The 24993-nt window shown below is 41.6% G+C and overlaps 1 protein-coding gene and 1 long non-coding RNA gene across 3 annotated transcripts; both read left to right on the top strand.

Annotated features, from left to right (window-relative positions):
• Positions 1 to 357: 357 nt before the first annotated feature.
• DEFB119 (defensin beta 119) lies at positions 358 to 13574 on the top strand. Of its 2 annotated transcripts, none has more exons than XM_025469624.3 (2): positions 358 to 650; positions 1797 to 2082. In XM_025469624.3, exons 1-2 carry the CDS (start codon positions 596 to 598, stop codon positions 2021 to 2023), a joined length of 282 nt encoding a protein of 93 aa, XP_025325409.1. In that variant the 5' UTR covers positions 358 to 595; the 3' UTR covers positions 2024 to 2082. The 2 variants fall into 2 exon arrangements, with proteins under 2 accessions (XP_025325409.1, XP_025325410.1); XM_025469625.3 differs by lacking the exon at positions 1797 to 2082 and adding an exon at positions 13317 to 13574 and having other exon boundaries at positions 444 to 650.
• A 3038-nt stretch (positions 13575 to 16612) lies between these two features.
• LOC118352229 (uncharacterized) lies at positions 16613 to 24100 on the top strand. The gene is made up of 3 exons (XR_004809019.2): positions 16613 to 17334; positions 20223 to 20313; positions 23129 to 24100. It is a non-coding gene; the product is annotated as an uncharacterized LOC118352229 (long non-coding RNA).
• The last annotated feature ends 893 nt before the right edge of the window (positions 24101 to 24993 follow it).

Here is a 24993-nt window from a genome sequence, read left to right as displayed (position 1 = left end):
CCAGTGTTGGGCTCCCTGTGGGAGCCTGCTTCTCCCTCTGCTTATGTCTCTGCCTTCTCTCTGTGTCTTTCATGAATAAATAAATAAAATCTTAAAAAAAATTTATTTATGAGAGAGAGAGAGTGAGCATACGTAAGGGGGAGTGGGAAGGGCAGAAGGAGAGAGAGAAGCAGATTCCCCACTGACCAGGGAGCCCAATGCAGGCTTCCAGCCCAGGACCCCGGCATCATGACCTGAGCTGAAGGCAGGCACTTAACCAACTGAGCCACCCAGATACTCCCAAATAAATATTTATGTATTAATTAATCCTTTTGTGAGTCTTAAAAGGCCAAGGGGCCTTTATCTGTCTCCTCACCAGGAAAGCAAGCCACTCTTGGCACAGGTGCTGGCCAGTTTCCCACACTCTCATCTTGTGCTTTGCTGTGACATCTGCTACACACTGTCCTTCAGCCTGGCTGATCTCATATAAATCCTCTCCTGCGATAATTCACTGCCCACAAGCCTGCCAATAAAAGAGAGGCTCATCCCTGCAGCAGAGAACTCTATATCCATCCCCTGCAGCATAGCCACCTCCTTCTCCTGTGACCTGCCAGCCATGAAGTTTTTCCTCTTTTTTGTCATCCTTCTGGCCATGGAACCAGTGATATCAGGTAACTTGGGTCTCTCACAAGTGTCTGGGATTTTGGTCATGAACTTCTTGCTTTCCTCTTCTCTCTCCTGTAGGCAGCATGAAACTTTTTCTTCATTTTATGAAGCTTTCAGAGGTTTTCTCCTGATCAGCTCACATCCACATCTCTCTGATTCTTTTTTGCCGAGGTGGTGGGATGGTAGCTCTTTGGAGCACCTGACACTTAAGAGCAGGGTGGTTTTCTGGTGGGATCATGGGAGAGGATTTAGGGGTTACCAGTTGGGTGCAGATTAGGGGACTTATTGGGGGCTCTGGGGCATTAAGATTAGAGAGGCTAGGCATGAGCTGTGATGTGGAGAAAGACCTTGGGGTTGAAGTGGCAGGGGGAAAATTAGGGTGAGTCGGAGATAAGGTGTTGGGCTCCTATGATGGTTTGGGGTGGGTTGGGGAGGGGGAGGGGATGGGATTGTTGGATTGAGTGGAGATGGTGCTGGGGGTAGATTGGAGCTTGGGCTGAAGCTGGGAGTTGGTACTAAATAGTACAGGGTGTCTGATGACTGCTGCTCAGGATCTAGGTTGGTGACTTGATTAAATTTGGGTTTGGCTTGGAATTCAGGCTCAAGGGGCATTGAGCTGGGTAAAGTTGGGAGTTCTACTTAAGACTGGATGGGGTTTTAGTTTGAATTGGGTGAATATGGTTAAGTGGATTGGAGGTTGGGTTGTGGCTGGACCCAGGTGGGCTTAAGTCGGGTTAGGCTATTGATAAAGAGTTGGATCTGTTGAAGTGTGGGTGAATCCCCTCCATCCCCTAATATTACAGGTGTTTATTGTCCGTTCCCATCCTTCCTAAGCTCCATTGGGGCGGGGGGGATCTTCATCGGCATTACCTGATCCCAAAGTTAGGAGTAGCAGGTTGGAGCATAGGAAGATAGAGGGTGGGATGTCTGAAAAAGGCTTTCCTAAAAGCCTTGGAGTTTCCAAGGTTGGAATAGTCCCAATTCCCTCCTCTCTCAAGATCACTCCTCCCCTTTCCTGGGACTGTGTTCACTGTTACTTACACAGCTGTCTCCTCTTCTCCCCTTCCCTGTTCCTCCCCTTGCCCCTCTCACCTTGCCATTTGAGGAATACTAACATCTATCTGCTTACTGGTTGTTCCTGTGCCCAACAGAAGAGTGTTGGATGAATGGAAAATGCCGGTTGGTGTGCAAAAGTGATGAAGACAGTGTCGTACGCTGCGAAAATCGTAAACGGTGCTGTGTCCCTAGTCGCTACTTAACGGTCCAGCCAATGACTGTTGAAAGAATAGAACCTGAGACCGTTCCTCACACACCCAAACCTGTGAAACATAAGCACAGACCTGACAGTAAACAGAACAGAAATGTACATGGTAGATAGAAATGGCTTTGTTTCCAGGTTCCTTGGCTCCCACAGTCCATTAAAACTCATCAAGCTGTTTCTTGTGTTCATCAATCATGAGGAACGATGCTCCAAACAGATTGAGGGTGGGGGTGAGGATGGGTGGGTGGGATGGCAGGATGGAGGTTAAGAGGTAACAGAGAGACATTGCAATGGGGGTCATGGTGACAGTCTTGAAGGTAGTTCCTCATCTATCAGCTGCAGGAAAGGCTACTGGAGTGGACTGAGAAGCACACCTGGGGAAGCCAAGAGCCTGAAACACACAGCTGACACCAAGAGAGGAGGAGAGCCCTTGGGCGGGAGAATTGCTCCATCTTAGGGGTGAAAAGGCTAGGGGTGGACAGGGACCGAGTAGAGCCCAAATCCTTGGGTGTCTAAGAAAGTTGGCTGAGATGGCTTTTGATCCCACAACTCCAAGGATCACAAGGTTTCCAAGTGCTAAAAAAAGATAAAACATGTGAACTTACCCATTTATAGATGAGTACATCCACTGTTCAGTTCTTCTGTTCTCTCCTGGATTTAGATCTTCAGTCACCCCAGCTCTGCCACTTACCGCTGTCAGACTCTGTTCATACCCCTCTCCACACTCCAGATTCCCCAGCTGTGATTTTGGAACCCTAGAATCTATCTCAGGATTGGGGGAAGTGGGAAAGGAGAGAATGGAGCTTGCAGTGCCCAGGACATTGTAAGCCCTAATAAATGTTAGCTGTTGCTATCATCGCTCATTGATTTCTTCAAGCATTTAAGGAATACATGCTGTGTGCCTTCCAGCTGTGTTAGACTCTGAGAGACACAGAAGCCTGTCTCATTTGAACTAAGAATTTAGCTCGGGAGGAGACTAAGCCATGGGGAACATTTGATCAGGAATCTAGAGGGCCTGGATATCTTCTTTGCTTTATCTCAAATCCTGTTCTCTGGACCCCATTTATCCAACATGATTGTTCACCCCGGAACCTCTGCAGTTCAGAGGTCAGAGACCAGGAGTGTTCTGTAAAGCAGGGTGCATGACGGAGATGGATAGAAGGAGTTCACTCTGATCCATGGAGATAATTTGTTCTCAATTCAATATTTCTGCCTTTAGACTCTGGGAAGAGAGATGCCTCTTTCTCTGGCCCTGGTCCTAGTTAGGGCATCCTCTGGATTAAGTCCCTCCCCGCAGGGTTAGGAATCAATGGGAATGAGTGGGATATATCCATGCAGAGACTATGCCTTCTTCTCCTTCCAAGACCATGCTTTGAGGAGCTGGCCCTGGAAGCCCTGTCCAGAGAATACTTGTGCTTGCTTTCAGGGACCACATGGACTTTCTCTAATTCCACGCCTGGAAGATGGGGCCCACTGTGTGTGCACCTGAGCCAAGGGGTGCTCCTGTTTGCAGAGGCAGGGGGCCAGCTTGGCTGTTCAGGATGGAGTATCCATGTCTTGCATGAGAGAGTCTTCACAGTGTGGGGAAGAGTTGTGGATGAGAGAAGAAAGCTGGGCTGTGGGCTGAGCCAGCTCCTCTCATGCCCAGGACATTCATTTTTGCACAGAACTCTGAAGAATCCAAGAATTATAAATTCAAATCTGCTCTTTCAGGTCATTATGAAGAAGGGCCATGGGACAAACTTTATTTACCCCACTCATTAGCTTGCTTCATAGCTGTCAAGTATGCAGACATATGATAAATGAGCCTCCATTTGCATTCCTGTTCCAGGACCCACGGTAGGGTTGTGTCTGGAATTTGGATCGTGCTCTGGCTCACAACGCATCTCGAGGCTCTCTTCAGAGGCAGGGTCTGCTTCACCTGTGCTTTCACATTCTTAACACCTATGTGATCTGGAGAGACTCTCGATCTGCACAACAGAGCTACCTGGGCCCCAAGGTCCTGGAGGAGACCACCCAAAATATTTCCTCACTGGCTTCTCTGCCTCCAGATTTTCTTTACATTGGTGTCTATTATCAGAGGGATTCTTTCTAGGAAATTCATCTTACCATGTTACTCTCCTGCTTAGATAGCTTCTTTTGCCCCTTCCTGTCCAGGGTTGGGTATAATGGCCTTGGTAGCCCAGCTTCGTTTCCCATGACCACTGCTCACAGACCAACCCTCTACAACCTTGCCTTTGCTCATGGTTTCCCTCCACCTTGTCCTCACCACCAGGGTGATCTCTGTGATGAATTCCTTCTCACCCTCAAAGTACAGTTGATGTCCCTACCCATGAAAGCCTTCCATAAGCTCTGGTTCACTATTCCTTTTTTTAAATTTAAATTCAATCAGCTGACATAGCGTACATCATTAGTTTCAGTTGTAGAGTTCAATAATTCATCAGTTGTGCATAATACCCAGTGCTCATCACATCACATGCCCTCCTAAATGCCCATCACTCACCCCATCCTCCCCTTCAGTGACCCTCAGTTTGTTTCCGAGAGTTAAGAGTTTCTTATGGTCTGTCTCCCTCTCTGAGTTGTCTCACTATTTCTTAATAATTATAATACTAATAGCTCTAATAATAGTTCCCATTGTCACTCCTTATGTGTCAGACACTGTGCTTGGTGTTTAGGGGCCTGAAATCATTCCATTCCCCCAAAAGCCCTCTGATTATCCCTATCTTACTGAAGAAGAAACTGGGACCTAGACAACTGGTATAATTGGCCAAGGTCACACAACGGTAAGATAGAGCAGGGGTTCACAGTAAGTTCTGATCGGCTTCACAAAGTGTCACCCTTAAGCAGGGATGACACGTCACATTATCATAGAATTATGTTCGTCCCTGCTCACTTCTCACCAATCCCCTCAAACACATACAGACTGGGTGGAAATCCTCAGCAATTGAGACATCATCTTATTTATATCTGCATGCCTGGTGATGCCAGCTTCCAGGAATCAGGATGGGTTCCTTCCTGGGTAAGAGAGATCAGAGAGCTGTGGTATCAAAAACATATATATATATGGGTCTGGCTGGCAGTGTTAGAAAGGATGCAGAGCAGCTCTGGGGGCTTGCTCAAGTTGGTTCTCATCATTCACCAGTTAGTTTGCTCTCAGAAGACATAATAGATTTCAGAGTGGGAGGTGGTCTGGGGAGAGTCGAAGGGTGGCCAATACTGGGGCCTGGTGTTAATGTCTCCACACACAGCCATCACGCCCCCATCAAATTCACTCATAATTCATTACACATGCACATAGAGACAACTCTGGAAAGTGATAGGATGGGAAGGTGATAAATAGGCTTGGAACTCATCCTCGAGCCATGTGAAGTTTTTAAGTAAAAAGCAACTCCAGTGCTTAATTAACCTGGGTCTGAGTCTCTGCAGTTGGAGTCTGGGCATGTGAAATTTTGAAAATTCCCTGAGACTATTCCCTTGGGAGATAAAGCTCCACGCCCCCCCCAAGTCCCCTGCCAAACTTGTTTCTTTCGTCATAGCCCTCATAATGTGAGAATCTCTGATCTGGGCAATTTCCCCTTGTCTTTCTGTTTCATAGGTGAGGAAAATGAGCCCCAAGGAGGCACCATCACCTACATTCATAAATAGATTTGAGACAGTGCTGGGATTCCTAAACAGTTTCTCTGGTTTCTGGTGGGGGGCCAGAGGGGACATGGAAAGGATGTGATAGAGATGTGGGTGATACACTGAGTGGTGGCACAGAGTGACATGGAGCTGACAGGAGGCCAGGAGTTAGGAGCTGCAAACCCCTGACAAAAGTTTTGAAGCCCTTTCTTGGGTGCCACAGTCTCTTTCCAGGGGTAAAAGTTGAAGCCAGCTGGCCCATCTGATCCACCTTCTCAGATAGATGTACACCATGTACACCCCTCTTTTGGATGTTAATCTCACAAGGGCCCTTCTTCTCAGGGAAGATGGAAAAAGATCTTATCTCTGGGGGTTGTGACAGAAAGGGTGTCTTGAAAGGCTTCTCTGGTCAAAATTAAATGGAGTAGATCCTTGTTACTTAATACAAGGGATTAGGCTGTGTGTGTGTATGTGTGTGCACATTAGGCTTTGTATTAAGCCCATTTGGACACAAAGGACCCTATGTGCCTACCACCAAGTTCAAGGCCTGGCAAAGACTGGGTGCTGTTAATTGTTGTTGAATGGAGGAGAGGCCCATGCATGCCAGGTTCTGAAGTTTGGGCTTGACTTTGAAGATAATAGCTGGCCAGGGCTCCAGCTGTTACTTCCAGGGAGGTACCAACATTTCCCAGCCATGTCCCAGAATGTGGAGAAGGTGGCGCTGCACCTCCAAAAGAGTATGGGCTTGGAGCCATACTGAGTGGAGTCTGAGGCCTCCTTCTGTCTCCAACAGTTACGGGGCCTTTGCCAGAACACGGTTGCTCTGAGCCTCTGTTCTACAATGCAAGAAGGAAAAATAGAGATGTCTACTTCAGAAGGTTATAGTAAACATTTAACAACTTACCATAAATCACAAGACTCACAGTGGGTGCTTTGCAAATGGTAATGGTCATTATTTTTATTTTTCTTTCCAGTCAAAGGATCATTCCTGTTTCAGAGACCTTAGTCCCAAGGGGGAAGAATAGTAATATTAATGGCTAACATTTACTGAATGCTTACTGTAGACTAGGAACTGTGTCTTTGGTTTCTATGTGTACACAGCCTCCAAAAAAAAAAAAAAAAAAAAAAAAAAAACTTTGGCTACCACTGAGGGACTAAATGTCTAAATGTCTGTCTGATTTCATGAGTGTATTCCCGATCTAATCATTCATCGTTATAGCATAGGCAGAAATGGGTCCTTCAGAGAGGACCTTTATGTAATAATGAAAACATTTATTTAGTACTATGTGCCAGTCCGTAATTGCTTTCCATTTATTAAGCTATTTTTTAAAATATTTTATTTATTCATTCATGAGACACACACACACACACACACACACACACACACACACACAGAGGCAGAGACACAGGCAGAGGGAGAAGCAGGCTCCATGCAGGGAGCCCAACGTGGGACTTGACCTGGGACTCCAGGATCATGCCCTGGTCTGAAGGCAGCGCTAAACCGCCGAGCCACCCAGGGATCCCAATTAAGCTATTTTTTAAAAAGAATTATTTATTTACTTGAGAGAGAGAGAGAAAGACAGAGAACATGAGTGAGCAGCGGGGAGGGCAGAGGGAGAGGGACAATCTCAAGCAGACTCCCTGCTGAATGCAGAGCAACATGTGGGCTTGATCCCACGACTCTGAGATTGTGACCAGAGCAGAAGTCAAGAGTTGAACATTTAGCTGACTGCGCCATCCAGGCACCCCACCATTTATTTATTAAGCTATTAACACAGCTCTAAATGTGAGGGACTATTATAGGCTACACTCTGTAGATGAGGAAAGGGTGGAAGCAGGAAGTGAAGAAATTTGCTAAAGGTTATCCAGCACGTAAAGCAGGAGCTAGGATTTGAACTTGAAAGTTCTTGACTTCATTTCCTGTTCATTTAACCACTCCATAGTTCCTTAGGTTATTTTATTTGTGTTCTAATTTATTTCAGCTTTATTGAGATATAATTAGCATGTAAACATATAAGATATTTAAATTGTACATCTTGGTGATTTGATTGCAAAAGATTCCACTGTCTAGTTAATTCCCCACATCCATTGCCTCACAAATTTATCTTTTTGTGTGTGTGAGAGAATATTTAAGTTGTAGTCTCTTAGAAAATGTCAATTATACAATATAGTGTTATCAACTATGCTCACCATGTTGTACGTTATATCCTTAGACCTTATTCATCTCATAGCTGACTGTTTGTACCATTTAACCAACCTCTCCCTATATCCCCCACTCTACCTCTGGGCATTCACTTTTCCACTCCCTGTTTCTAGGGGTTAGACTTTTTTTTTTTATATTAAATGTATAAGTGATACTATGCAGTATTTGTCTCTCTCTGGCTTATTTCACTTAACATAATTCCCTCGAGTTCCATCCATGCTGTTGCAAATGGAGAATTTCCTTCTTTCTCAAGGCTGAATAATATTCCATTATATATTTATACCACATCACCTTTAGCCATTCATCTGTTGACAGACACTTGGATTGTTTTCATAGGTTTGCTACTGTGCATACTGCTGCGGTAGACGTAGGAGTACAGGTATATTTTTGAGAGTCTGTTTTCCTTTCCTTTGGGTATATACCCAGAAGAGGGATTGCTGGATCATACACTAATTCTATTTGTAATGTTTCAAGGAAAATATTGTTTTCTCTTGTGGCTGCACCAATTCTATATTCCCACCAACAATGCACAAGGGTTCCCTTTTCTTCACACCCTTATCAATTTTTTATTTTAACTTTTTATTTTGAAATAATTGTTGATTCTTAGGAAGTTGCAAAGATAGTACACAGAGAGGTCCATGTACCTTCCATGCAGTTTTCTTCCCACCAAAGATTATATTATACGGAACTATATATGGTACAATATACAAACCAGGAAACTGATACTGCTGCAATGGGTGTGCAGACTTCTACGATATTTTATTGCAAGTGTAGAGTTGTGTAATCACCACTGTGATCAAGATACAGAGCTATTCTATCAGCATAAAGATCTTCCCTCTACTAGTCTCCTCCTCCCCCGCTCCGCCCCTTTTTAAGATTTATTTATTTCTTTTAGTGAGTGAGAGAGCCGGTGGAGGAAGGGACAGAGGGAAAGAATCTTTGAGCAGCCCCAACCCCCACGCCCACTGAGCGCGGAGCCCAATGCTAGGCTCCATCCCACAGCCCATGAGATCATGACCTGGCTGCTTAATCAAGTGAGCCCCCCAGACACCTCGTTTCTCCTCCTCCTTTATAGCAGCACAGACTCTCTTCCTGACTCCACTCTCTGCCACTATAACCTTTGGCAACTGCTAATCCATTTCTTATCTCTCTAATTTCTATCATTTAAAAAGTGTTATATAAGTGGAATCATATGTAATCTTTCAAGATTGGCCTTTTTAAAGTCAGCACTATGCTCTTGAGATTCATCCAAGTTGTGTGGATCAATTTTTTTTAATCTTTAAAAAAGATCATTCCTTTTAAATCTGAGTAGTTCTAGCCAATGCATTCGAGCAAGGAAGAAATAAAGGCAGCCCCGGTGGCTCAGCAGTTTGGCGCCGCCTTCAGCCTAGGGCGTGATCCTGGAGACCCAGGATTGAGTCCCATGTCGGGCTCCCTGCGTGGAGCCTGCTTCTCCCTCTGCCTGTGTCTCTGCCTCTCTCTCTCTGTGTCTCTCATGAATAAATAAATAAAATCTTAAAAAAAAAAAAAAGGCATATGGGTTAGAAAGAAAGAAAGAAATCTGCCTATTTACAGATGTGATAATGGTTTCTGTAGAAAATACCTAGGAATTTACAAAAAAAATCAAGAACTAATAATTCAATTCAGTAAGGCCACAGGATACAAGATAAACATAAAAAATTTATTACATTTCTATATTCTATCATCGAACATGTGAACATTCAAATGAAAAATACAGTACCATTCACAATCACTCCAAAAAATATAAATGCTTACATGTATATCTAATAAAACACGTGTAGCAATTGTATGCTGAGAACTACAGAATGTTGATAAAAGAAATCAAAGATCTAAATAAATGAAGAGACATATCATGTTTATAGATTGTAAGATTCAACAAGCAGGAGCAACTGGGTGGCTCAATCAGTTAAGTGTTTGTTTTCAGATCAGGTTATGATCTCAGGGTCCTAGGATTGAGCCCCACATTCTGATCCCCACATCTGGCTCCCTGCTCACTGTGGAGTCTGTTTCTCCCTTTCCCTCTGCCCCTCCCTCTGTTCCTGCTCTCTCTTTCTCTTTCTCTCATACTCTCACTTGCTTTCTTAAATAAATAAACAAAATCTTCAAAAAAAATTCAACAAGCAAAGATGCTAATTCTCCTCAAATTGAGACATTCTTAACACAATTTATTTATTTTTTATTTTTTATTTTTTTTAATTTATTTTTTATTGGTGTTCAATTTACTAACATACAGAATAACCCCCAGTGCCCATCACCCATTCACTCCCACCCCCCACCCTTCTCCCCTTCCACCACCCCTAGTTCGTTTCCCAGAGTTAGCAGTCTTTACGTTCTGTCTCCCTTTCTGATATTTCCCACACATTTCTTCTCCCTTCCCTTATATTCCCTTTCACTATTATTTATATTCCCCAAATAAATGAGAACATATAATGTTTGTCCTTCACCGACTGACTTACTTCACTCAGCATAATACCCTCCAGTTCCATCCACGTTGAAGCAAATTACTTAACACAATTTCTATCAAAATCCCAGCAACATCATTTGTAGATACAGATAAGATTATTTTCTCTATATCTTGCTTGTAGAGAAATTGACAAAACAATGAGAATAGCTAAAACAAGTTTAAAGAAGAAGAGCAAAGTCAGAGGAAGCATTCTACCAGATTTCAAGGCCTATATAGCTAAGATAATCAAGACTGTGTGGTATTGGTAGAGAGATAGTCATATGGGTCAATGGAACAGAATAGAAAATCAGAATTAGTCGCACATATGTACAACTGATTTTTCAAAATGTGCAAAAACGATTCAGTGGGAGAAAGATGCCATTTTCAAAAAATAGTGCTGGAGCATAAGAAAGAAAGAAAGAAAGAAAGAAAGAAAGAAAGAAAGAAAGAAAGAAAGAAAGAAAGAAAGAAAGAAAGAACCTCAATCTCAGCCTCACATATGAAATTTACTGAAAATGGATCATAGATTTAAGCATAAGATATAAAAATATAAAACTTCTAAAAAATATAGGAGAAATCTTTCAGACCTAGGGGTAGGGTGAAAAGTTCTTATATAAGAAAACACAATTCACAAAAGAAAAAAATCAATAAATTGGACCTAATCAAAATTTAAAATGTTCACTCTGCAAGAAGGCCTGTGGAAAGGATAGATGGAAAGACATTGCAGAGTGGAAGAAATATTTGCAAGCCACATATCTGACAAAGGACATGTATCTAGAATATAGAAATAACTCTCAAAACTCAACAGTAAAAACCAATCAAACTAGAAGGAAAGACATTCCACTGAAGAGGATATACAGAAATAAGCACATAAGCAAATAAGCACACCAACAGATGCTCAGCATCATTAGCCATTAGGGATACGTGCATTAAGACCACATGATATTTCACTACATAACTAGTTGGAAAGCTAAAATTAAAAATAGTGGCAATATCAAACGCTGGCAATGATGCTGAGAAACTGGATCTTTTACACGTTGCTAGTGAGAGTGTGAAGTGGTTAAACTCTGGGAAATAGTTCTGTAGTTTCCTTTTTATTTTATTTTTTTTTACTTTTTTATTTTTTAAAGATTTTATTTATTTATTCATGAGAGACACAGAGAAAGAGAGAGAGGAGTGGGGGCAGAGACACTGGCAGAGGGAGAAGCAGGCTCCGTGCAGGGAGCCTGACGTGGGACTCAATCCCTGGTCTCCAGGATCACGCCCAGGGCTGGGCTGAAGGCGGCGCTAAACTGCTGAGCCACCCGGGGTGCCCTGTAGTTTCCTTTTTTAAAAGTTAAATATACACTGACCATGTTACCTAGCAAATCACTCCTGGGCATTCATTCCAGAGAAGTGAAAATTTAGTTTTGAAACCTTGTAGATGAATGTTCATAACATAACAAACATAACATAACATAACATAACATAACATAACATCTTTATTTGTTTTTTAAGGGATTCTTTAAGATTAAAAAAAATTATTTACTTGAGAGAGAGTGAGAGTGAGAGAGAGCACAGAGGGAGAAGCAGACTACCTGGTAAGCAAGGAGCCCGACGTGGGGCTTGATCCCAGGACCCCAGGATCATGGCCTGAGTGGAAGGCAGACACTTAACCAACTGAGCCACCTGAGTGCCCAGGGCTGGCTTGCTTGCTTTCTTTCTTTCTTTCTTTCTTTCTTTCTTTCTTTCTTTCTTTCTTTCATTTTTTTTTAAAAGACTTTATGTTTTTAGACCGGTTTTAGGTTCACTTCATAATCAAGAAGAAGGTACAGAGATTTCCCACACACCCTCTGCTCCCACTCATGCGCAATCTTCCTTATTATCAATATTCCCCCACAGAGTGGTACATTTGTCCAACTGATGAGCCTACACTGACACATCATTAAAGTCCACGTTTTACCTTAGGGTTCACTCTTGGTGTTGTACATTCTCTGGGTTTGGACAAACGCGTAAAAACATGAATTTATCAATAGAGGATCATATAGAGTAATTTCACTGCCTTCCAAATCCTCTGTTCTATCTATTCATCTGTCTCCTACCCCAACCCCTAGCAACACTGATCTTTCTATTGTCCCCATAGTTCTGCCTTTTCCAAAGCGTCGTATCGTCGGAACCACACAATATGTAGTCCTCTCAGATTGGCTTCTTTCGCTCGGTGATAGCCATTTAAGATTCCTCCAAGTCTGTTCATGACTTGGTAGTTCATTTCTTTTTAGCACTGAATCATATTCTCTTGTCTGGATGTGCCGCAGTTTATATCCACTCACCTACTGAAGGGCACCTTGGTTGTTTACAAATTTTGGCAGTTGTGAATAAAGCTACTACAAACATCATGTATAGCTCTTTTTTTTCATGGTAAAGACTGCTTTTTTTTTTTTTTTTAAAGACTGCTTTATTCGTGGCAGTTAGTATAGTATAAATCAATAAATATTGATCTTCAAAGAAGCACTCAGTAATTTATTCATTAGTGGTCCATAGAGAGCTACATGAAACTGATCCTGCTGAGATAATAAACTGAAATCACTCCTGCTTCTTGGGAAATGGAGCCACAGCTAGCTGATATATGGCATATGCTGTTCCACCAACTGTGAGCATCGTCCAGGATGCATCACACAAGCTCTATACAGGAGGGCATCTGCCCTTTAGATGTGCTGGAATTCCATTATCCTCCTAAAATAGCTTTTGTTTCTCTGGAACTTTATTTTCAAACTGTCTGCATGAAGCAGCTCATGTGCAGATCTTTGTGTAGACATAAGTTTTCAAGTTCTTTGGGTAAACACTAAGAAACACAATGACCAGATTGTGTGGTAAGCGTAAGTTTAGTTTTGTAAGAAACTGACCAGCTGTCTTCCAAAGTGGCTGCATCATTTCTCACTGCCATCAGCAGCATGTTAGAATTTCTGTTGCTCCACATCCTTGCCAGCATTTGGTGTTGTCAGTGTTCCAGATTTTGGTCATCCTAATAGGTGTGCAGTGGCATCTCATTATCATTATTTTGACTATGTTCCTTGATGCCTCACATCTAGGTTGGTGTTGAGTGGAAATTAACTATTTGTATTTTGTTTGTTTGTCTCGGCCAGGCAAACATCACATCCTTCGATGCATGGGAAACACCGGAATCTGTAGACCCTCTTGCAGAAAGACTGAACAGCCCTACCTCTACTGCCTAAATTATCAGTCATGCTGCCTCCAGTCCTACATGAGGATAAGTATTTCTGGCAGAGAGGAGAAAGATGATTGGAGTCAACAGAACCGCTGGCCAAAAATATCTTGAGTGCTGGTGATCACCATCTTCAACCTGCTGTCAAGACCCCTTATTAAAATTCATGCATCTGTTACCCTTGTCTGTCTTTCATCCATTGGAAAACATGGTGAGAGACTGAGTTTTGTATGGTGATCCATCCCATTTCGGATCCAGCCCTACAGGAGAGAAGGCTAGAAAACTGTAGGGAATCTAGACAAACCATGGGAGATGGGAGAGAATGTCCTGAGACCACCGAGGGAGGGTTGAAGAGTCTGGGCTGAGCCATGACTTCGTCTGTTCTATGTCAGGCTCAGAGGGGGCCCTGGACTAGTGGGATGGATGCACAGGGCAGTGGGTGGAGGTCTTGTAGACAAATGTGTCTTAGTTTACAGAAGAACCTCCTAACCAGAGGTTATAAGGTAAATACATTGTCCTGTCAAAGTTTCAAGGTTGTGAGGCTAGAGGTCTGTTTGGTGATCATTAAGGAAGGAATTTGAACATTAGATGCTATTGTTCTTTTCCATGATTCTGTTAAGGACTTTTAATTCTTGAAAATCTAGGAGGCTTGTGCCCCCATTTACAACCAACGCTAGCTTTTTAAGGTCAAATTCTCATTGTGCTTTTTATGTCTTACCTCCACTAATATCTCATTTTTTTCTCCACCTTAAGTTTCAAATTTTGTCAAAAGGAGAGGAGCTACATTTGCTGATTATCTTTCTCTATCTGCTGTTTCTCCTCAACTCATTACAATTGGTTTTTGTGTTTCTTGTTCTATTGAACTGGCTCTGGCCAAGCTCATTGTCGCACCTCCTTTTTGAAAGGTTCATGGATGTTGCTCATCTTGCATCCCACTCTGCCTCTTGGTAGCATTTCCACCTGGAGTTCATTGTCTCCCTAGAAACAGGAACTTGGTTGGTTTCTATGATTTCACTCTTTGTTTTCCTCCCAACTTCTGGGCTGTTCCTCCTCCATTACTTTTGGAGCTCCTCTGCTGTCGTTTGCTTCCTTGCATTCCTCTGGAATCTCTCTTGTCCTCTGAGAATCAAAACCCTCCATATCCCTAGCATAAAGGTTCTATAGCCACGTTAAAAAGTAAACACCTTGAGAGGTTTGAAACCTTTCTCATCCATCAGTGACAATTTGTTTCGGTGAACACACCTCTGGAAGCCAAATCATCAGTGAGAGCATTATAGTTTGAAGATCAGTTAGAGTTGGGTTTACTTCAGGGTCAACACTTGTAAGTTGTCATCAACCCATTTCTGCATCTGTAACCAACACCACTCCCCCAGGATCATTTCCTCAAATGCTGTATAAGTTCAGCACTTTATTCTGCTTAATGAGCCTATGTATGATCAGCATGGCTCTCTTAAATAAAAGAGAGGAATAAAAAGAAAACAATCATTTCAGCATTTTGGCTTCAGACTCTATCAGTCCCCTCCTTTGACAATTCTCTTCTCTTCCTTCCTTCTGTGCTGTTGCCCAGACTCTCATAACAACAAACCTTATGATCTGGACAAAACTGGCAGCTCTGACCTCTGTTTCTGGAAGAGTAATGGTCTAAGAACCCAGATGAACCTTCTAATTGAGAATATTTAAAATCATCTCCCTCTGCCTATGTTTCTGCCTCTCTCTGTATCTCTCATGAATAAATAAGTAAAATCTTTTTAAAAATCATTAATTATTAATTTAAAATATTAAAAAAAAAAAACCCTTTAGGACACTTGGGTGGCTCAATGGTTGAGCACCTCCCTTCAGCCCAGGGCGTGATCCTGGAGTCCTAGCATCAAGTCCCACATCAGGCTCCTTGCAGGGGGAGCCTGCTTCTCCCTCTGCCTGTGTCTCTGCCTCTCTGTGTCTCTCATGAATAAATAAATAAAATCTTAAAAAAACCCTTATGCATCCTTGACCTTCATAAAAAGTAAAGACTATTAAAGCCAAGTGAAATCAGTTGCTTTTCTGAAGGCAGTAACTGAGGCTGGCTTTTGTCTTGAAAGCATTTGCTGAATCAGATGAACTTGAGCTTTGATTTCCATGGCTTTGGCCAGGATCAGGTGTAGAAAGGGGAGAGGAGACAGTGCCTAGGGTCTGAAAAAACGGGAGTCTTGTAGGAGACTCCTACATAAATCTCAGTCCTGAAAGTGTTACACATGCTGTGTAAGGAGGATAAAACAGATGCAATATTTGTCCTCCTTCACTAGGCATTTTTCAAGGAATACTGTCTGGTCTTAAACTTTGGTACTCATTACAATGAAAAAAAAAATCTCTGTGGAGAATTTACAACCTCAGGTTGGCTCTCACACAGCTTCTCTCTTTTTTAATATTCTTTTTTTAAATTAAAAGAATTTTTAAAGATTTTATTTATTTATTTGAGAGAGAGAGAGAGCAAGCAGTAGCAGAGGGGAGGTGCAGAAGGAGAGGGAGAAATAGACTTCCCACTAAGCAGGGAGCCTGATGTGGGGCTCGATCTCAGGACCCTGGGATCAGGACCCTGGGATCATGACCTGAGAAGAAGGCAGAGGCTTAAGCAACTGAACCACCCAGGTGTCCCTTCTTCTTCTTCTTTTTTAAAAATTTTTTTATTTATATTTATATTTATTTATTTATTTAAAAAGATATTATTTATTTATTCATGAAAGACACACAGAGAGAGAGAGGCAGAGACACAGGCAGAGGGAGAAGCAGACTCCATGCAGGGATCCCGACACGGGACTCGATCCAGGGACTCCAGGATCATGCCCTGGGCAGAAGGCAGACGCTAAACCGCTGAGCCACCCAGGGATCCCCTTCTCCTTCTTCTTCTTCTTCTTCTTCTTCTTCTTCTTCTTCTTCTTCTTCTTCTTCTTCTTCTTCTTCTTCTTCTTCTTCTTCTTCTTTAAAGGATTTTATTTATTTATTTGAAAGAGAGAGAGCACATGTGAGAGAGCACAAAAGAGAGAGCATGAATGGGGGGAGCAGCAGGTAGAGGAAGAAGCAGGCTTCCTGCTGAGTGGGGAGCCTGATATGGGGATCAATTCCAGGATCCTGAGATCATGACTGACCTGAAGGCAGATGTTAACCAACTGAGCCACCCAGGTGGCCCATCTCTCGCTCTCTCTTTTTTTTTAATTTATTTAAGTAATTTCTACACCAGTGTGGGGCTCAAACTCATGACCCCCAAATCAAGAGTCACATACTCTTCTGACTGAGCCAGCCAAGCGCTCCTCTCACATAGTTTCTTGGTATACAGATGGTCTGAAAAAAAAATTAAGCTGAGATTTAGCTTAAAGTTGTCCCAAAGTAGTAGCAACAAAGATGTGTGACAGAAGCAAATGAAGGAGTGGATCTTTAAGTCATGAGTCAGCTAATTTACTCAGATAAGTTCCAAGGAAAATGCATAGCTTAGAGCCCCAAATCACAAAAATCACAAGGAAATAAGGCACCATGAATTAAAGCCAGCAGAAACCACAGGCCAGATATTCAGACTTCAAGGACTTCAAATATCAGAATTATTAGTAGCAATAATTTTAAGAATAATTTGAAAAAATAAATTGATGAGATTTGAATTTTCCATCATTATGTGGTTATTACCTGATCATTGTGAAAAGCATTCCAGTACTGGGTGGAAATGATATATTCAAAGCAGAGACTCAGTAGATCTGAAAGGCATAAATAACCTGTAGGACCAGGTGGCTCAGATGCCTGTGCTTTGTTTGCTCTCCTTCATATACACTAATGGTGTCACAGAGAATTCCTATGTTTAGATAACAAAGGAGGAAAAGGAAAACCAGGCTTGTGGAGTGGCTTACACCAAATACTAGCACTGGCCAGAAGTGATGCCTTATAGCCTGATTTAGAAGTGACCCTGAAATTCAACAGTGAGTAAAGGAAATCGTTTCTGTAGAAGGAGGGATGCTGGATCTATAGTAATTCATGGACAGTGATAACATGCTGACTGGTGAGCTAATCAGTGTCTTAGAACAAGATTAGAAGTTAGGTAAAAATGATGTGTGTGGTGGTTATGTGAGTGGGCCTCTCTGAAAGTGCACAGAGTGTGTAGATATTTTTGTGCCATCAGAGGGAGATAAATAAAGCTCTCAATAACCGAGTGGACAAAATGACCCATCAGGAAATGGGCTTATGAGACCAACCTTTCAATAGCTTCTCTTCTAAACTGGAAGCAATTGGAGCAAAAAGGAGTCCTCATAGCTTACACCTGGGTCGCCATTTTCCTACAGTGAGTGATAATATAGGCGTTTAGGAACAAAGGTGGTGAGTAGTAAAATGAGTGCATTCACCTGAGGTGTCTGTTGTTGTAAAGAAAGGCTTTAGTGTCCTAGAAGCTACTCTTATAAATGCAAGGATTTGTAACTTTGTGACAATTTTTGCTGCCATCAAGAGGCAGGATGAAACCCAAAGGACGCCTCTACTATACCAAAGCACGTGTTGAAAAGATAGGACAATGGAAAGAACAGGAATGGAATACCAGCAAACAAGAGACAGTAAAAATGGTTTAAAACTTGCCGTACAAAAATTTTGAAATTTTGAGAAAAGCACTGGGAGTTTATTTGTTGGAAATATTGAAAAATTTTAGACTTCTTTAGACAGCTGTTTTTATCTAGAATTACACATTGATATTGGGTCGGGGTGGATCACTGTGGTATTTTCAGTGCTTTATTGTTATGACTTAGTTGATCCTTCTGAGGATGGGGCTGAACGACAGACAGCCAAGAGGAAGTCATGAGCTTTGATGAACCTCTCAGAGAAAGTTCTAAGTTTCCAGTTCTGAGTCAAACTTTTCATTTTCTTTATTCATGGTACTTATTTCAAAACTAGGTGTGGTGAGACTTGTTACCATTGTATCAGTAATATCGAATAGAAAATTATATATGTGTGTGGGAGAAGTGATAGGAAACTTCTGGGCTGGAACACAGCAGACTTGATAATGTTGACATGCTGTTTTTATCACTTCGTCAGCTTTGCAGGTTTTCCTGCAGTATCCAGATTTGTGCCAGCATTTTTTTCCACCATAGGCTAAATAACAAAAGAAGATAATGGTTATTTTAGGCTACTGATGCTTTTAGTTTTATAAGCATGACTGACTGTATCTTTGGCATCCTATGACAACATCATGGGTCATAATTAGATTCTGGTCTTAAGACTCCCAGCTCAGGCCTGGTAAATACCAGGTTTCTAAAAGTACCTTTTCCAACCTGCCCATTTTTTAACTTTTCTGAAAGTGAGATGAATCTTACCATAAATGAAAAGAAATTTGCTAGTCACAAGAAATTTGAGCTTACTATAACGAAGCTGCCTGGGGCTGTGAGATGTTGTTCACACAAAGAAAGTTGATCTGTTGTCACTGTTGTAGAGGAGTTATTTGCATTGGTCATACTCTATGTGGTTAATTACTTTAAATATATATTCAAATGAACCTATAAAACATACTAGTAACAATAATGTGAATACCCATATGCTTGTATTCTCATTTTTTATTTTTTTTTATTTTTTTTAAAAAATTTATTTATGATAGTCACACAGAGAGAGAGAGAGGGGCAGAGACATAGGCAGAGGGAGAAGCAGGCTCCATGCACCCGGAGCCCGATGTGGGATTCGATCCCGGGTCTCCAGGATCGTGCCCTGGGCCAAAGGCAGGCACCAAACCGCTGCGCCACCCAGGGATCCCTGTATTCTCATTTTTAAAAAAAGATTTTATTTATTTATTCATGAGAGACAGAGAGAGAGAGAAAGGCAGAGACACAGGCAGAGGGAAAAACAGGCTACATGCAGGGACCCCGACATGAGACTCGATCCCAGGTCTCCGGGATCACACCCTGGGCTGAAGGCGGCACTAAACCGCTGAGCCACAAGGGCTGCCCTGCCTGTATTCTCATTAAGAAGTAGAACATTACTAGATACTTAGAAGTGGAATGTTACTAGATACTTAGAATAGTGTAGATATTCCTACATGAGATGCTTTGTTTGCTTAGGTATTAAGGCAGTGCTTCTTCAATTTTGTAATGTGCATGTGAATCATATACAGACCTTTTTAAAATGTAGATTCTAATTCAGTTGGTGAGGCAGGGCCTGAGTTTCTGCTCTTCTAAATCCTCTAGGTGATGCCAACACTGCTGCTCCAAGGCTTACATTTTATAGAGCAAGGTTTCTGGCCATAAAAAAACCTCAGTGAATTTCATGTGTTTAATATTCAATAGTGTATTAGTATAATTCAATAGTGTTTAATGTTTATGTGTTCTATGCTTTCCAACTAAATGCCATATTAGAACTAAAAATTTCATGTGTTTAGAAATTAAATAATATGGTAAAAAATAAAACTTAAATTAGAAGAATAGTAAAATAAAGTCAGGAATAATGAAGTCAGAATAAATGAGATCAGAAAACTTCTGGAAAGACTAAGAAAAAAAGGAAGACAAAAATGACAGCTATAGTGAAATGGTGAACTCAAAACAGATTCACTGTATTAAAAATAACAGAAGAAAATTATCAATAACTGTACACCACTAAAATTAAAAATCTAGATGAAATGGGTAAATCCTGAAAAATATTCCAGGGATGGCACAGGAAGGAAATGTAAACTTGAATAGATCAATGAGTGTTAAGAAACTGGGTCTATATTTATGAACAAAATGGAGCTATAATTATTTTTCCCTCCTGTTTTCTGGAACATTTTATATAAGGTAATACTTGGATTGATCTTCTGTGAAATTAGGAGAACTCACATTTAACATTATCTGTCCATTAACAGATGAATGAACAAAGAAAATGTGGTGTGCACATGCAATGGAATAATACTCAGCCTTTAAAAGGAAGGAAATTCTGACACATGCTACAATGTGGTGAGCACTTAAGTCATAATGCTAAGTGAGATAGCCAGTCACAAGAGGACAGATACTATATGAGTTCACTCGTATGAGGCACCTAAAATAGTCAGATACAGAGAGATGGAAAGTAGCATGGTGGTTGTCAGGGGGATGAGGAGGTCACTTTCTATCAGGTACAGAGTTTCAGAGTTGCAGTGAAGAGTTTTGGGGAGAGATGGCGGGGATGGTAATGCAGCAATGTGGATGTGTGTAATGCCCCTGAACTATAAACCTAAAATGGGTTAAGATGGTACATTTTATGTTTTATGTATTTTACTAAAATTTTAAAAATCATCCAGGGCTGAGGTTTTGGGGAAGAAGAGGTTTCTTACTGCTATTTCTGTTTCTTAACACTCATCGATCTATTCCATACTGTAACAATGACACCATGGCTCAAGGACGAAAGCATAGATGATTCAGCATATAGTTCTGGGAAAACTGGCTCACTCCATGAGAAAAATCAAAAGTGAATTTACACATTTCATCTCGTGTCTTGATCTGAATGTGAAAGGCACAGCAAAAAAGTTGTTAGAAAATAGTATCAGAGCTCAACATCACTTGGTGTGAGGGAAATGCAAATCAAAACTGCAATGAGATACCACCCCACACTGGTCAGAATGGCTAAAATTAGTGACTCAGGAAACAACAGATATTGGTGAAGATGGGGAGAAAGGGGAACCCTCTTACACTGTTGGTAGGAATGCAAATTAGTACAGTTACTCTGGAAAACAGTACGGAGATTCCTCAAAAAGTTAAAAATAGAGCTACCCTACAATCCAGCAATTGCACTACTAGACATTTATCCAAAGGATACAAACATAGTGATTCAAAGGGCACAAGCACCCTAATGTTTATAGCAGCAATGTCCACAATAGCCAAACTATGGAAAGAGCCCATCCATCAACAGATGATTGGATAAAGAATACATGTGGGTATATACTTTTTAACTTTTTTTATATATACTTTTTTTTGTGATTTCACTTATTTATTCATGAAAGACAAACAGAGAGACAGAGACATAGGCAGAGGGAGAAGCAGTCTCCCGTGGGGAGCCCTATGTGGGACTTGATCCCAGGACCCCATTATCACAAACTGAACCAAAGGCAGATGCTGAATCACTAAGCCACCCAGGTCCCCTAAATAAAAAATTTTTAAAAAGAAAATAATGTCAGACATTATTTTTGAGACATAAGAATGGGGAAAAAACTTCTTTAATAAGATGACTGAGCAGGGACGCCTGGGTGGCTCAGTGGTTGAGCGTCTGCCTTTGGCTCAGGTCATGAGCCCGGCATCCGGGATGGAATCCACATCAAGCTCCCTGCAGGGAGCCTGCTTCTCCCTCTGCTTATGTCTCTGACTCTCTCTGTATCTCTCATGAATAAATAAAATCTTAAAAAAATAAAAAATAAAATGACTGAGCATTGCCCACAAGGCAAAAAAATTGTTGAATTTGATTAGACCAGAATTAAGTATTTCTGTTCAATGAACGACATATCATGGGCAAAGGTTATAAGTAGATGACAGTTTGGGAGATAATATACCCAATGACTAAAGCTGACTGGAGAATCATATCAAAGATAAGGAATTCCTGTAGATCAACAAAAAAGCATCACCTGCACAGAAGAAATAATGGCCAAATGCCACAAATAGGCAATTAATAGAAGTGGAAAGAGTCACTTGTTCATTCATTCAACAATTTTTATTAAGTGTTGACTACATATCAGACACTGTTCAAGATACAAGAGGATACATCCATTAACAATATAAATGAAAAGTCCTGCTATCATGGAGATGTTGGTCTTTTCCGGAGATAGTAACACAATAAGTAAGAGAAAAAGGTGATGCTTTCTTTCTTTTTTTTTTTTTAATTTTTATTTATTTATGATAGTCACACACACACAGAGAGAGAGAGAGGCAGAGACACAGGCAGAGGGAGAAGCAGGCTCCATGCAGGGAGCCTGACGTGGGATTCGATCCCGGGTCTCCAGGATTGCACCCTGGGCCAAAGGCAGGCGCCAAACCGCTGCGCCACCCAGGGATCCCAGCTTTCTTTTTATTAGACATAGTTAAATACAGACAAGCATTATGGAGAGTGGTGAAGCAGGAAAGTTTGGGCAGGAAGTGTGTGATTGAAAGGGAAGGTGTAAGAGACTTCATGGAGAGGACGTGAAAGAAGGAGCTTTGATGCTAACTGTGGGAATGGTGTACCAGGGAGGAGAAGCAGCAGGTACAAAGGCCCAGAGGCAGGATCTATCCTGAAGTTTTGGAAAAACAATAAGGTAGTGATGCTGTCAACAGAATAAGTTAGGTGGAGAGTAACTAGAGAAAAAAAATGGAGGTTAAGATCTCAAAGGGTCTTGCAGGTCATTGAGAGGAAGCCATTCATGTATTTTGATCATAAGAGAAATGCAAATTAAACAATGGTGTAAGGGCACCTGGGCAGCTCAGTTGATTAAGTACCTGCCTTCAGCTCAGGTCATGATTTCAGGGTTCTAGGATTGAGCCCCGCATGGACTCCCTGCTCAGTGGGGAATCTGCTTCTCCTTCTCACTCTGCCCCTCTCCCACATTCATACTCTCTTTCTCTCTCTCAAATGAATAAATAAAATCTTTAAAAAATTAAATAAGCCAATGGCATAATATTACTTTATGCCCATGAGACTGGAAAAAATAATGTGAGTGTTGGAAGGAATATGGTGATATGGTAACCCTGGTGCACTGCTGGTGAGAGGTGGGGAGATTTCCATGTTTATAAAAATGTCACTAATATTTATTCTTGTCTTTAAACTTAGGAGTTGTCCAAGATGAAACATGAAGACTTTATGCTTCTTTCATCCTTTGAACTATTCCTTCAAGGGAATGGATCCAAATTTATCTCTTACCAGAACCCTCAGACTTGAAACCCCAGAACATGTAATATTTCCCCACATGCTCTGAGTTCCCATGATTCATGGATTGCTTTTACCAAATCTTTCACATCTGTCTCTTTCCTAGTCTCACCACCCTCATCAGAACTCAAAGCAGACACAATTGGTTCCATGTGGACCATCTGAAATTGTCCCTGATTGTGTTTAGAATTGCAACCAGAGTATTACTCAAACCCCATAGCTAGCAATTTTTATAGGCAATGTCATAAGAGGTAAATAAGGGAGGAATTCATGTAAGAAAACATTTTACACTGACCTTGAACCTGGCCATTTGACTCCCATAAATCTATTCTATATCAATCTTTTTATATAAGTATGATTACTGATGTGTTATTAGAAAATTAGGAAATTCTCAAATGACTACCTAAATTATGACTTATCTTACAGTGAGATTTCACAACTTTACAAAGAATGAGGTAGATCTTTTGGTGACGTTATAGAAAGATAATCCCAAAATACTGTTAAGTGAACAAAAGAATGCTGTATAAACTTGCATATAGTATGTTTACATTTTTCTTTTTAAAATTCTTTTATTCAATTATAATAATGCTAAGTGAAATAAGTCAGAGAAAGGGAAATATTATATGACTTCACTTATATGTGGAATTTAAGGAACAAAACAAACAAAGAATAAAGAGACAAACAAAAAACCAGACTCTTGGGACACCTGGGTGGCTCAGTGATTGAGTGTCTGCTTTTGGCTCAGGGTGTGATCCCAGAGGCCCGGGATTGAGTCCCACATCAGGCTCCCTGCATGGAGCCTGCTTCTCCCTCTGCTTATGTCTCTGCCTCTCTCTCTCTCTCTGTGTCTCTCATGAATAAATAAATTTTAAAAATCTAAAAAAAGCTTTCTCAAAACTTTTATGGCAAAAAATATAGGAAAGAGGGCTTTGGAATCATTTTCAGGCTGGCACCAAATGGAAAGAGAACTGATGTGCGTCAAGCTCTCATCTGGTTCCTTAGGTGGCAGCTTGGAATATAGAACCCAAAACAACTCTGGATGTTGTGGTTGCCCCTGTCTATTGAGGACAACTTGTCCTACCCTTAGGTTCTACCCCTGCCAGGGACATGGGCCCAGTGTAGGGGCCATGGAGATGCCCAGGTTGGAGGGGTCCAGTAACATTTTGAACACTCTATAGGTCAGACGGATCCTGCCTCCATTTCTGCAACCTCCCTGGGTTCTGATTACCTGGGATCACTTGTGGTAGGAACACAAGAATAGCAAAAGTCAGGAACAGGAGTCTCATGGTCCTTGGGAAGCAGAAGCCAGTGGATCCAGGAGTCCAGAACACTTGGTGCAGTTCAAACCTGATCTCGAGTTTTATTGGCCTCTCTGGGGTGGGGCTGAGGGCTGGAGCACTGAACTGGACAGATACAGACAGATATGTAAGAGCTAATCCATGCAGAACATCAGTCTGTTGGCTGGTACATTGATTGAGCATCTGTTACAGACACTGAGAGAAGATGTGGATGATTAAAGCCACAGCTTTTGGGAAGTGACTGAGGATGGGTGTCTGGGTGGCTCAGTCAGTTAAGCATCTGCTTCAGCTCAGGTCATGATCCTGGGGTCCCGGGATTAAATCCCATGTCCAGCTCCCCGATGGGGAGAAGGTCTGCTTCTCCCTCTGTCCCTCCCCTGCTCATGTAGGCGTGCACTCTCTCTCTCAAATAAACAAAACTATTTTTTAAAAAAGGGGAGTGACTGGGGACATGGAGAGGGAGGGCTTGCC

The sequence above is a fragment of the Canis lupus genome, chromosome 24 (genome assembly GCF_003254725.2).
Source record: "Canis lupus dingo isolate Sandy chromosome 24, ASM325472v2, whole genome shotgun sequence".
NCBI lineage: Eukaryota > Metazoa > Chordata > Mammalia > Carnivora > Canidae > Canis > Canis lupus.
The sequence above is the reverse complement of the archived record's forward strand: the minus strand, read 5'-3'. Positions and strand labels throughout refer to the sequence as shown.

Coding starts and splice junctions, on each gene's coding strand:
- DEFB119 (XM_025469624.3), top strand. CDS start 596: ATGAAGTTTTTCCTCTTTTTTGTCATCCTTCTGGCCATGGAACCAGTG. Junction 651..1,796: donor CATGGAACCAGTGATATCAG/GTAACTTGGGTC, acceptor TGTGCCCAACAG/AAGAGTGTTGGATGAATGGA.